General features: G+C 40.8%; 1 protein-coding gene across 1 annotated transcript; it reads right to left on the reverse strand.

The window, feature by feature from the left end:
* Window positions 1-1,586: 1,586 nt before the first annotated feature.
* On the reverse strand, window positions 1,587-7,429 carry LOC139189440 (uncharacterized). The gene is made up of 8 exons (XM_070808394.1): window positions 7,410-7,429; window positions 4,968-6,427; window positions 4,389-4,781; window positions 3,887-4,187; window positions 3,346-3,622; window positions 3,147-3,282; window positions 2,826-3,034; window positions 1,587-2,663 (listed from the first exon to the last, which is right to left on the reverse strand). Exons 1-8 carry the CDS (start codon window positions 7,427-7,429, stop codon window positions 1,587-1,589), a joined length of 3,873 nt encoding a protein of 1,290 aa, XP_070664495.1.
* Window positions 7,430-14,766: the final 7,337 nt, after the last annotated feature.

The following is a 14,766-nucleotide window of genomic DNA, read 5'->3' on the forward strand; positions in this document are numbered from 1 at the left end:
ATACGCAACATCAAACTCAACTCAATTTCATCAACATAATATCTCAATAATGACATGCCATGCCCAAAATATGATCAGAATACATCAATATCAATCAGGTGAATGATAAATCAACCGGAGACCCTACAATGGTCCTGTACGGCTGATTCTAAAGCTCAACATCCAATCCAACCGGAGTCACCTCGGTGACCTGTACGGTTCAACTCTGCACGTCACTCGGAACTACATATAGTAGTCTGTACGATGACAGGTGTATAAATACGCTCTAGTGCTTCTCTCATCAATCATCAGCGCGCATAACTAAGGTCACCCACTAGTCGGAATCACATCTAGTGATCTGTACGACTAGCATGTCGAAACCCTCACATGGTCTGTACGACATCCACCTACTTGGATCCAAGACAAGCGTGCGGTGTGGTGAATAACAATATAAGCACTATCACCTAGGTGCAGGTCATGAGCTTTCAATGCAATCCATGATAAATAACTCAGCTGAAAATAAATAAACTCACCTGAGCGTCCACCGCATCATTTCACATATATATATGTTAATTATCAAACTAAATATCTTAACAGTTTCATGCATGGCAAATAGATTCATAATTTTCACATAAACGGATTTTCTAGGAAAAACAGTTGTATATAGGTAAATACGAAATCAAAACTGCCCACTCACTGATAAGTCGAGGGGTCGTAACCCCCGTGGCGTCCCTGGATGCGCTCGTCCTCGGGATACGTGTCACCTATATGCGAAACAACTATAAAAACGTTAATTTTAAACACATCACCAATAATTCGAAATAACTTCTCATACGATGCTCAAATTGGGTATATGAATATACCACATCAACCTACTCGACGTCACGGACGTCGCAAAATTTTTAGAAAATTTTTTGGAGGTCCCACGCGCCGTGGGTGGCACTGATCCACGCGCCCCCCACGCGCATCTTCTTCCTCCTTGGCTTGCCGGACTGGTTTTTCCGACGGCCGGTTTCCAGCGAGTTTTGAAACTCTTCGTTCTCCTTCGTTTTTCACCCATTTTCTTCGTATTTTATATCAAAATGAAGCCCCAAACATGTAGAATCACGATAGACTAGTTTAAGGCTCTAAAATCAAGAAATCTCACCGGGAAAATTCTAAGAAATTCGGCCAAACTTGAACCACGTGATCCCGACGTCCAAATCCTTCAAACGAAGTACTCCGAGCCTCCTTGGGACCTCACTAAGCTCACTACAAGCTTAGAATTCCCTGAAAATCAACATTTTACATTCGCATGAACAGTGACAAAAAATGGAGGTTCGGGTTTCACGTGATTCCGAGGGTTTCACTTCCTAAAACTAGTACCATTCAACTTAAAATGACTCAAGGATGAAGATGCATACCTTGGATGCCTCGATCCGTCGAGTTTGGAAGGTGTTTGGGTGTGTCCATACGTTTGGGTGTGAAGAGAGAGAGGGAGTCGGGACGAGGAGAGAGAGAGAGACACGGGGAAGGGAGGAATAACAGGGAGGTGTATGTGTGTGGTCTAAGATCAAATCCACACCATCCATTTACGTCCCCGAAATTCCCATAACCAATTAAACCACTTAATACCCATAGAATAACCTCGGGTACATCTCTCTCATTCGATCTTCTGTCTCCCAGGTAGCTTCTTCCACGTAATGGTTCCTCCACAACACCTTCACCAAACTCACCGTCTTGTTCCTTAGAACCTTATCTTTCCAATCCAATATCGTGACTGGTTCGTCATCATATGTCAAATCCGGATTAATCTCTAACGGTTGAGGAGGGATCACATGAGAAGGATCAGAAATATAATGTCGAAGCATAGAGACGTGGAACACATTATGGACCTTAGATAACTCCGGGGGCAACTCCAACCGGTAGGCAACTTCACCAACTCTTTCAGTGATCACATAAGGTCCAATATATCTCGGACTTAGCTTCCCTCTTTTTCCAAATCGTACCACGCCTCTCCAAGGTGACAATTTCAAAAACACCCAATCGCCCACATTACACACTCGATCAGTGGCATGTCGATCAGCTAAACTCTTCTGTCGATCCTGGGCTGCTTTCAGGTTAGACTTAATCACCTGAACATTTTGAGTAGTCTCATCTACAATCTCTGGGCCTTCTAACACCCTTTCACCAACCTCAGACCAACATAATGGCGTTCGACACGCCCTACCATAAAGTGCCTCGAATGGTGACATACCAATGCTCGAGTGAAAACTATTGTTGTAAGCAAACTCCATTAAGTCCAGACGATCATGCCAGGAATCACCAAATTGTAATACTGAAGATCTCAACATATCCTCCAACGTCTGAATAGTCCTCTCTGATTGCCCATCAGTTTGAGGATGATAAGCTGTGCTATAAAGCAATTGCGTACCAATAGCTTCCTGAAAATCCACCCAGAATTTAGAAGTAAATCTTGGGTCTCGATCAGAAATAATGTTCACCGGAACTCCATGATACTTCACAATCTTCGTAATGAACAATTTAGCCAATTTATTCAGAGGATACTTTTCCCTTACTGGAATGAAATGCGCTGACTTGGTAAGTCGATCCACAATCACCCAAATACCATCGAATCCATTTCGTGTACGAGGAAGTTTATACACGAAATCCATGGTTATATTTTCCCATTTCCACTGGGGAACGGGAAGTGGCTGCATTCGCCCAAATGGCTTCTTCCTTTCTGCTTTAACTTGCTGGCAAATAATACATCTACTCACATAATCTGCAATTTCCCTTTTCATACCCGGCCAATAATAAAATGGTCGAATGGTATGATACATTTTAGTTCCTCCCGGGTGCATCGCATAAGCTGAACAATGCGCTTCATCCAAAATTTCCTTCTTTAATTCTTCATCATTCGGAACATACATTCTATTTTCCTGCATAAGCATACCATCTGATTCCCGAATTCTGAGGTCTTTCTTTTTCCCTTCATTTCTTAATTGAACCATTTCCTGAATTTCCTCATCCACCATCTGAGCTTCGAGTATGCGATCAATCAAAACTGGCCTGACTTGAAAACTAGCAAGAAAGGCTCCACTTCGATCTTCCAACTCCAACCTTACTCCAGTTGCCCTTAGCTCAGCAAGAAGAGGAACACGGCTCATATAAGGCATTGAGTCTACCTTGAGGTTTCCTACTCAGTGCATCAGCTACCACATTAGCACGACCCGGATGATACTCAATAGTATAATCGTAATCACTTAGCAATTCCATCCACCTTCGCTGACGAAGATTAAGATCATGCTGAGTAAACAAATACTTGTGATCAGTGAAGATCTTACACTTCTCACCATATAAATAATGCCTCCAAATCTTCAAAGCGAAGACAATAGCTGCCAACTCAAGATCGTGAGTAGGATAATTCCTTTCATGATTTTTCAGCTGCCGAGAAGCATAGGCAATCACTCTATTATGCTGCATCAAAACACATCCCAAACCATTCAACGAAGCATCACTATAAATCTCAAAATTACCGCTATCATCAGGAAGTACCAATACTGGGGCATGAGTGAGGCAATATTTCAATTGCTGCAAACTCCGCTCACAATTCTCATCCCACTCGAATTTAACATCCTTCCTGGTCAACTTCGTTAACGGCAAAGCAATTATAGAGAAATCCTGAACAAACCGTCGATAATAACCTGCTAAACCAAGAAAACTTCGTACCTCAGTGACGGTTCGAGGTTGCTCCCAATTCTCCACTGCCGCTATCTTTTGAGGATCAACTTGGATTCCTTGAGCCGATACAACATGCCCCAAAAATGCCACTTCAGTCAACCAAAATTGACATTTACTGAACTTAGCATACAACTGATGCTCCCTCAATTTCTTTAATACCAAGTTCAGATGTCGAATATGATCTGCTTTAGATTTAGAATATACCAGAATATCATCAATAAAAACAATAACAAATTTATCAAGATATTGCTGGAATACCTCATTCATCAACCTCATGAAAGCTGCAGGTGCATTAGTCAACCCAAATGGCATAACCCGAAATTCATAATGTCCGTAACGGGTTCGGAAAGCCGTCTTGGGTACATCTTCCTCTTTAATTTTCAACTGATAATAACTGGATCTCAAATCAATCTTAGAAAATACACACGCACCTTTCAGTTGATCAAACAAATCATCAATGCGAGGCAATGGATAACGGTTTTTAATCGTTACCTGATTCAATTGCCTATAGTCAATACATAATCTCAGAGTTCCATCTTTCTTCCTCACAAATAATACTGGAGCACCCCAAGGTGACGAACTAGGTTGAATGAAACCTTTATCAAGTAATTCTTGCAACTGGATTTTCAATTCTCTCAACTCAGTAGGAGCCATTCTATAAGGAGTTAGAGATATAGGGTCAGTACCTGGAAGCAAATCAATAGAGAATTCCACCTCTCTGTCTGGCGGCAGCCCCGACAAATCATCAGGAAATACATCAGGGTAATGCCTGACCACACCAACTTCCTCTATACTGGTAGGAACAACATCATTTAATACCACATGTGCCAAATATCCCTGATAACCCTTCGATAATAATTTCCTTGCTCTTATGGCAGAAATTACACCATATCTCACCCCACCTCTTTCGCCCACAAAAGTAACCTCGGGTAGTCCAGGGCGATAAAAAGTAACTGATTTACCATAACAATCTATATGGGCACGATTGTAATGCAACCAATCAGCTCCTAGGATCACATCAAAATCCACAATATCTAACGGAATAAGATCAGCTGGCATAACTATGCCCTCTACCATCACTGGACACCCAAGATACACACTATCAACATAACATTTATCTCCCCTAGGCATGGCAAACTCTAAATCAAATCCGAGAGGTGAAGGGTGAGGTTGAGTCATTTGAGCAAACGTATGAGAAATCACAGAGTGCGTAGCACCACAATCAATCAAAACCTTAGCAAAATGACCAAGAACATTTAACGTACCCATGAACAAGTCGGGATGGTTCTGAGCCTCTTGCAATGAAATATGATTAACTAGCCCCTGAGCTTGCTGTCGTCCACCACGACCTCTACTGCCTTGATTACCTCGCCCCTGGGGAGCACGTCCCTGGCCTAACTGACTAGGCTGCCTCGATGATCCTGCACCACCAGTAGCAACTTCCCCCTGACGAGGCTGACCTCCCTGATGCCACTGAGATCCACCAGCTGGCATAGACGAATAAGAAGAATAACCCCCAAAGTCCTGAGAATACCCTGTCTGAGAATAAGGCTCCTGGGGATACTGATAAGGTCCGGGAGCATACGGAGCAGCATCCCCCTGGTAGTGGTAGGCACCACCATGACTCGACTGGCCATAACCGCCTGATCCAAAGCTCTGCTGAATTGGCGCTGGAGGTGGCATAGTGGTCTGCTGCGGTCTCTGCTGACCCTGGGGACACTGAGAAGCCCGATGTCCCATTTGCCCACAAGTAAAACAAGCACCACTACCTCTCCTACACTCACCATGATGACGGAACTTACAACGGCGACACCATGGAGCGCCAGAACCACCAGCACCACCAGAATCCCTCTGCCTCTGAAATCTAGGCCCACCAGAAAATCTACCACCACCTCTCCTCGGGCCAGTAACACTAAATCCACCACTAGAAGAACTCGAACTTGCTCCACTCTTCTTAAAATTCTGAGTCTTGCGAGGTCCCGGAATAGTAATACCCTTACCTTTATCATCCTTTTTTTGACCGTCATTCTTGTCATCGTCATCCTCACTCTCACTGGGCAGATTATCGGAGTCCTCCATCCTAACCAAAATCTCGAAAAACTCATGGTAATCGGCGCAGGGAAGTGCACTGGCAAAAGTACGCCACTTCTTCTTAGATCCCAACTTGAAACGTCGAAGCATCTCTCCCTGATTACCAGCTGTATCAGGGTCATAACGAGACAAATCAGTAAACTTTTTGTAGTACTCATGAGCTGTCATATTCTTCTGATTCAATCGAGTGAATTCCTGTTTCTTGCGATCGATATACTCTGGGGGGACAAATCTTTTCTTGAAATTATCTTTAAATACTTCCCAATCAGATGCCATAGCTGGGGACATAAACTGCGTCTGATTCCTCCACCAACCTGCCGGCTCTCGACCCAAAAACCAGGTAGTGGTCTCAACCCACCTATCAGTCGAAAAATTCCCCTGACTTTTCATCACCTGAAACGTCTTTTCAATATGATCTAGCCATTTCTCTGCCCCCTCGTGACCTTCATCACCCATAAAGCGATCCAATTTCAAATTATACATGGTCTCCAAAGGTGTCCTCTGAGGTGGGGGAGGAGGACGAATCACATTTTGAAAAGCCTGAGCCATTGCTTCCCCTAACTGAACGATATCAGGAAAATTAGGATCAGGAGTACGGCGGGACTCCCTACGCTCTCTACGAAGCGGCATAATTCTGACAGAAAACATCAAAAGATCATTAAAGCATTAACAATTATACAGGACTGCAACCTAAGCTCTGATACCAAACTGACACACCCCGATCCAGAGGATCCAGGCGTGCTGGCCGTCACGTGAGCGTGACGTAACCATAAGTGCGACACGGAAGCGAAACAACAGCATACATAAGAAGGAATTCAAACCAACTCTAGCAGAATAACCTACTAGAATGACAGGACAAGATAAGATAAACACATAAATTCAGAGCATAGGTTTAAGTGCAATCAAGTAGGACAAAAATAAAAGTACATCACCCTCAGGTGAATCCTACATGTCAAGTGTCTGTCAGAATGCCGGAAAAAGACCTCGAGAGCCACCAACTGCTAACTAGAACCTGGAGGGGCGCAAAACAAAATGAGTGGGTCAGCAAAATCAAATAGTTTTCCAAAACAGTTCATTAAAAACAATTATAACCCCTCACCATAAAAACCTGTATACTTTCCCAGAAAATAGTATATATACATATATATATACGCAACATCAAACTCAACTCAATTTCATCAACATAATATCTCAATAATGACATGCCATGCCCAAAATATGATCAGAATACATCAATATCAATCAGGTGAATGATAAATCAACCGGAGACCCTACAATGGTCCTATACGGCTGATTCTAAAGCTCAACATCCAATCCAACCGGAGTCACCTCGGTGACCTGTACGGTTTAACAGGTGTATAAATACGCTCTAGTGCTTCTCTCATCAATCACCAGCGCGCATAACTAAGGTCACCCACTAGTCGGAATCACATCTAGTGATCTGTACGACTAGCATGTCGAAACCCTCACATGGTCTGTACGACATCCACCTACTTGGATCCAAGACGAGCGTGCGGTGTGGTGAATAACAATATAAGCACTATCACCTAGGTGCAGGTCATGAGCTTTCAATGCAATCCATGATAAATAACTCAGCTGAAAATAAATAAACTCACCTGAGCGTCCACCGCGTCATTTCACATATATATATGTTAATTATCAAACTAAATATCTCAACAGTTTCATGCATGGCAAATAGATTCATAATTTTCACATAAACGGATTTTCTGGGAAAAACAGTTGTATATAGGTAAATATGAAATCAAAACTGCCCACTCACTGATAAGTCGAGGGGTCGTAACCCCCGTGGCGTCCCTGGATGCGCTCGTCCTCGGGATACGTGTCACCTATATGCGAAACAACTATAAAAACGTTAATTTTAAACATATCACCAATAATTCGAAATAACTTCTCATACGATGCTCAAATTGGGTATATGAATATACCACATCGACCTACTCGACGTCACGGACGTCGCAAAATTTTTAGAAAATTTTTTGGAGGTCCCACGCGCCGTGGGTGGCACGGGTCCACGCGCCCCCCACGCGCATCTTCTTCCTCCTTGGCTCGCCTGACTGGTTTTTCCGGCGGCCGGTTTCCGACGAGGTTTGAAACTCTTCGTTCTCCTTCGTTTTTCACCCATTTTCTTCGTATTTTATATCAAAATGAAGCCCCAAACATGTAGAATCACGATAGACTAGTTTAAGGCTCTAAAAATCAAGAAATATCACCGGGAAAATTCTAAGAAATTCGGCCAAACTTGAACCACGTGATCCCGACGTCCAAATCCTTCAAACGAAGTACTCCGAGCCTCCTTGGGACCTCACTAAGCTCACTACAAGCTTAGAATTCCCTGAAAATCAACATTTTACGTTCGCATGAACAGTGACAAAAAATGGAGGTTCGGGTTTCACGTGATTCCGAGGGTTTCACTTCCTAAAACTAGTACCATTCAACTTAAAATGACTCAAGGATGAAGATGCATACCTTGGATGCCTCGATCCGTCGAGTTTGGAAGGTGTTTGGGTGTGTCCGTACGTTTGGGTGTGAAGAGAGAGAGGGAGTCGGGACGAGGAGAGAGAGAGAGACACGGGGAAGGGAGGAATAACAGGGAGGTGTATGTGTGTGGTCTAAGATCAAATCCACACCATCCATTTACATCTCTAACCAAACAAACAATTCAACCTTTGAAAATTCTATCCAACTTAATTAATATATCCAATAGGTTAGGAAAAAAAAATTTGAATATCTAAAACATAACACACACACACCTTAGTAACGTCAAGGGTAAATCCGTCAATTCACGTCCCCGATAGAAAATCTCGGGACGGGCTGTGACACCTTTTCTTATACATATAAATGTACAATGAGTTGGGTGTCAAAGAACTTTAGGGCCCCCACTTGAAGGCTCGCCTAGGGCCCCCAATTTCTTAGGGTCGGCCCGCGTGGCCCCAGGATTTATGGATCGAATATTGTATAATGTGACACCACGAAAAATGGTCCAATGAAAAAGCGTAGAATTTCAAGTCAAGTTTGCTCAGTCGTTTTGGGTTTGAGGCACAAAACTAATAAAAACACTGATGATTCCTTGGTTGAAAACTTTAAGAATACGTGTAGCCAAGAATTGGCTGAAATGCCTTTAGCCTTTTCGGACTCCATGAAAGACTAATCATACCCATTAGAATGTGGGATACCTCAAACTTCTGCGCACACAGAAAAACATGGTGTAATGTGATAGTACAATTTATATATAAAGAGTGTTTAATTTAAAACAAAATTGCAAATAATGTATATGATTTTGTAGGGGTGGGCACTTGAACCCGAAAACCGAAACCGAAACACAAACCAAATCGAACCGCACCGAATGGTTTGGTTTTGCAGTTTCAAAACGGTTTCGGTTTGAAACCGAACCGAATGAAGGAAAAACGGTTTGGTTTCGGTTTCCGCCATTTGAAACCAAACCGAAATCGAAACCGTATAAATTTATTAAATATTAAATTCTAATTGGTCATTTCATTGAGTCCATACATTTAGTATGGACTCAACCATATTCATGCCTCAATCCAGTTCAATTGAATGTCACTTAGTCATTAGATGTTTACCTTGTTTTTATTTGTCCTATATTTTGTATAGAGACACCCGGTGCTCTGATGGATTTGTTGTGTGTGTATAGATGTCAATTGCTAAACGTACGACCTCAAACTCTCTGTATGCTATGAAATCAGAGGAGGAAAATGATTCCCTTGACACTATCATCAGACAAGCTGCAGAAGAGCCATCTATTTCTTTCTCAAGGGCCAGGGATAGCCCAGTCTCGTGGATTCAGCTACTTCATGCCTTAGACCAACAAGGTACCAGAAGACATGCAAAATGAAAAACAAACAGTAAATGTTGCTCATAGAAGAGAATTGAAGTGTATATAAAAGGAAAATGAAATGAGATATAACTAGGTAACCATAATAGCTTTTTCAAACAATGAAACCGCACCAAAACTGTTTAAAACCAAACCAAACCGAACCGAACCAAATGGTTTGGTTTCATTTCGGTTTTAGCCTCAAAACCGCACCGAACCAAACCGCAAAAACTTACGGTTTTGGTTTTGGTTTTGGTTTCACTCAAAATCGCACCAAACCAAACCGCGCCCATCCCTATGATTTTGAAGTTTTTTTATTATTACAAGCAATTTATTTATGCACTTAGAGCACGTTTGTTGAACCAAGACTATGTCGAACTGAACTAGCTTCAAATTCTAAGTTAGATTAGCAGTATAAGAATTGTGAAGTGTTTGGTCTGGTGTCAGACTAATAAGCAGGACAAAAAACATTAATTTTGTATTATAATATTATTTTGTAGTTACTATAATTTTAAAAAACCAAATTAAATTGCTTTTATGTTCAAGAATCACTCCCAGCATCCTTTTTATTTCCTCTTCCACTCCCAGCAATTCCTCTATTCAAGAAATACCCAGATGTAAATTGTTCTCTATAGATTGAACAACTGTACGAAGAAACACCCAAATGGTTTCTATCAAATCGACCCAAAAATAACCAATTCTGAAATAGAGAGAACCAGAAATATCATATTCTACAAGCTAGCACAAACCCAGCACCAACAGCAGTGCCTCCTAGAAAAATTTTGGAGCTGGAACCACCATTTCCCGCCGGCAGAGGTTTGGCTGCACCACCATAGTGGTGGGAATTAGTTTGGGGGATGCGGCAGAAAATTCCTTTGTAATCGGCCTCAGAATTGTTCTTCAACGTCCACGGCGAGACGCAATCTGTAAAGTTGACCTTGGATTTGTGACGAGAGAGAGAATAAGAGAAAGAGACTCATGCGGAGAAGGGGTGGCTGAGGTCGTCGACGTCGTTTCCTTGTTAGTCCCGCTTAATACCAAGTGAAAGCTTAGGACTAGATACTGAGGTTTAGTGAAGTGTGGATAGCCTCTAGTTAAGGCAAGTCTCATTTACTCTAAAGCCCAATACCACACCAAACGTAGGATTATAATCCTGCTTAAGCCAGTTCCTTCTAATCCCTCTTAATTAGGTGTAACAAACGTACCCCTATGGTGCGTTGGTTGCACTAGACTAGCATCAAAGAATAAGTTGGATTGGTTTAGAATAGACTAAATTGGACTGATTTAGAATAGACTAAGCTGGACTAACTTAGTGAAGTGTTTGATGCAGTGTCGGACTAAGAAGCAAGATAATGAAAAAAGAAAAAAGAAACAATAACCCATGATACAGCGCAACAGAGCTCCTTTACATTCGTCGTCGGTCCGTTCGTCATCAATCGATCATCGAACTCCGTTTGTTCGTTCGAGCAATCTGGGTATTTGTTAGGGAACCGGATTCCCTCCGGATCTAAAAAATCTGAGTCTAAGGATCAAATAATCCTGACCATTGAAATTTGGCCCAAGGGTTTGCTGTCCCCAAATTTCATGTCTCTTTCCTAATATTTTGACACGTGTCCTCTAACTTTACTCCAAACTAACACTGTTAACTTTTCATATAATTAAAGATAAATTACATTTTCTTTAAAAAAAAAAATATTCTGAAACAATCGTCATCTTTCCTCACTCGATCTCCCATGGCTCACCTTCGAGCCAACCACCCCTTCAGGCATCCCCCACTCGCTTTTCACCTCTAACCTGATTTAATATCCTCCTTGAATCCCAAATATCAAACTTTGATAGAATATTTGTTCTTTGACGTGCTGGATCGATCACGATCTAGTGCAGGATTTGAAGAGAGAGAGAGAAATGAAGTTTTGTTGGCGGTAAGGCGGACCAACAACGGTGATGGGGTTGTGTGTCGTGTGTGCTCGGGAGTCTTAATTATTTCACTGTTGGTTTTTTAAACATTTAATTTTTGGTAATATAATTAATTTTATGAAAAATTTAACAGTTTTAATTTAGAGTTAAGTTGAAAAATACGTGTCAAAATATGACAAAGGTGACACATAAGAGACATGAGATTCAAGGACAACAAACCGTGGGCCTGAAATTTGATCTAATAGCTACAAATAAGGGATCGCTCTAAAATTTGATCATTGGGCTCAATTCCTTTGAGTTCAGAGGGGATCCGGTTCCATTTGTTAGTGTTGTCCTTGTTCTGTGGGTTTTCAAATTCTATTTAAATTTATTGACTTTGATTAGGATTGGGAGTCTTTAATCCCAACCCTATGCGCCAAACATGGATTTTGATCAAATTTCCCAATTGGATTAGACTATTTCTTTTCTGCTTTCACTCTTAGTTTTGTGTTTGATTGGATTTCGAACTCTTCGAGGTTGGTTAGGTGATGTGCTTGTTCTCACGCTACGCAACAGAAGCATTGCTCACGCTGCCTTCAAATCAGCCTTCAAATTTTTCAGGTGCAATTTGCATCAGGAAAGGAACCGGAAACCGTAGGAATCGGCCCGTTTCAAATGGGTCGGATTAGGTTCGGTTCCTATGTTAATTTTGTAATGCCTCGCCCTGTCCCGCCTTGCTGTATTTCTAAACGGGTAAAGTCCGGTCCTTTCATTTTGGGGCCCGGCTCGGCTCGTGCTCACTTCTATGACAAACTATTGGATCCCAAAGAATAGATTCACATTCTAAATAAATAAATAAATAATAGAATCATTACTTGCAAGTGGTGAATTGTTTTTTGTAGTTAGGGTATTTTCTTTAATCAAAACTCATTTTTCTTCTCGTTGTATAAATTAGTGTAAAATATCTCTTATAAAAATAATAAATAGAATGTATACTCAACCAGATTTTCTTTATTGGATTATAACCTTTTAATTTTTCAAACTTCTCTCTATGTGCACCATGCTTCACAGGTACATTTTTGCACATCACCCTTAAGTAGTGGTAATGCTCACCACCCTACTTAGTACTATTGAATGAGTTTAAATTTTGAAATTTTTGTCTATTCACTACACATATTTTGAAGTTTAAACTCATCCAATGATGATAAATAAAGTGGTGAGCAAGACCTTAACTTTCAGCCCAATGTTGATTTTCATGCTAGTTATGTAAACTAACGAATGGGAAAGTGGACTAAATCTCATAGTGAAATTGCTATAATAATTTGGTTTAAATTTGACTATCAGACCTCTCACTTACAAATAAAGAATAATACTATGAAACCATAATATTCTTGTGGCGAGTCTAGCTTCTTGATTAAGTGATTGTGGGCAAAATAGGAATCCCCGTTGGGCCAAGGTTCTTTCGTTACCTCAGGGTCCGTTTGAGTGAAAAACTAAGTTGTGTAAAGTGGGTAGAAAGTGAAGATTGAAGGCGAAGTTGGACGAGCCCGATAATCCAACTTTTTTTTTGTCAAGAACCCAATAATTCACTAACCCTCAACGAAGTTGGACAGTGTTAGGATGCTCTGAGAGGATGGCTGGGCTTGAAGATATTTTTTTCGTTTACAGCCGGCCTTACTCGAGCCTTCACAAAGCCAATTGTCTTCTAAGTATGCCCGCATACATAGGAATTAAACAATGAACCACATGCGCTGTCACATGTATATGAGCACATGGGAGAATTAATATACAAAATCATGCCTATATATAGTTAAGATCTTATTCACCTTCAGGGTGGTTGTGTCTGTCCTGTATGATGATCTGATGGGTCTGCAGAGAGAGAGAGGAGAATGCAAATTATATATGCATGCTGCTTGCTAGAAGAATCATAGTTCACTTCACATTATCTGTCCCTTGCGTGGACAGCTAAAACCGTACAGTACACCAAACATGTAATCCATATCATGATAGAGAGATGTTATCTTCTTCACCATGTGATTAAGAAATGCATATTCGTTTATTTATTGAATTTTATGGGGGAGTTAACCCTTTATAGTCACTCTGTATGGGAAGGAAGTAGTCTTCTTTATAGTTGATGGCGATTTCTGGGGTCTTGGTTCTTTCTTACCGCCTTGTGCTGGTTTAGAGAGTAAGACTACTACTATAGTCCAACAACCAAGTCTTATGTGTAGTTCGTCTCCCCTAATCCATTATCATCATTTCATTAAAAAAAATTCAAACTCAAGTGTGTTTGGTGAAAAATAAAGGAAAGTGTTTATAATGCTTTAATCTCAACCTTTAATATCAAATTCGATGACCATAAATTCTCAATCGCCAAGACCAATAACGAAACTCTATAATGCTTTTGCCCACTCATTATTTAGAGGACTCAATTAGGACCATGTGTTTGAACAACAATATAAACATCCACAATTTAGAAATTTCTAGCAATAATTAACTTGATTAGCATCTTCTCCCGTAATTGTTTTTAACTATTCATTCCTTTCAAGGGAAATCCTAAAAAATTAAACACCCTCCATCCTTAGGGCAATGATATCATATGAATATCCTCCAATTACATAACTCGCTTTATTTCTCTGATCACGACATACGATTGAATTCAACCATATAATATAATAGATATTCACATATTGGAAAAGGAAGTTTACATATATAACAAACACAAACAAGAATTTTATCGCCTGACACATTAGATTAAATAAAGGGAACGTATGGGCAATGAGTTGGCTAAAAATGCTAAATATCTTGCTTAGCCAGCAGGTTTTCCGAAACAGAAATCTTTTGAGGGAAACTTGAATGTCCATGATAGCTCCATTTACCTAAAGTAGTGGTCCGAAGTAAGGTCCATTTTTCTTAGCCGAATTTCTGTGGTTGTTGCACAAGTGACGTTTCACCATACATTTTTCTTCAGTGCCCAAACTAGCTGTGACAATAAAACTTCTCCAGGCAGCATTTCTATTTCAGAAATTTAACATATCTAATGCAATTTTCTCAAATTGTTTCTTTGGCCAGGAATTATTCAGAAGCATTGTTGCTTGAGAGGCAACTAAAAGCAGGATGAGCTTATAGGATGGCCTCTCCATGCATGGGAGTTTGCTACCTATAACATCTATGTATTTATGTGGTGTAAATGTGAATCAATGTAAATAATCCAATAAATAGAT

The sequence above is a fragment of the Malus domestica genome, chromosome 11, assembly GCF_042453785.1.
Source record: "Malus domestica chromosome 11, GDT2T_hap1".
Taxonomy (NCBI): Eukaryota; Viridiplantae; Streptophyta; class Magnoliopsida; order Rosales; family Rosaceae; genus Malus; species Malus domestica.

Excerpts from the sequence above, each read along its gene's own strand:
- LOC139189440 (XM_070808394.1), bottom strand. The coding sequence starts at position 7,429 with ATGACGCGGTGGACGCTCAG. Across the intron at positions 3,623-3,886 it reads GTATATTCTAAATCTAAAGC|GCCGTTAACGAAGTTGACCA; the intron begins AGATCATATTCG and ends TATAATTGCTTT. Across the intron at positions 3,035-3,146 it reads ACTGAGTAGGAAACCTCAAG|TCAGGCCAGTTTTGATTGAT; the intron begins GTAGACTCAATG and ends CTAGTTTTCAAG.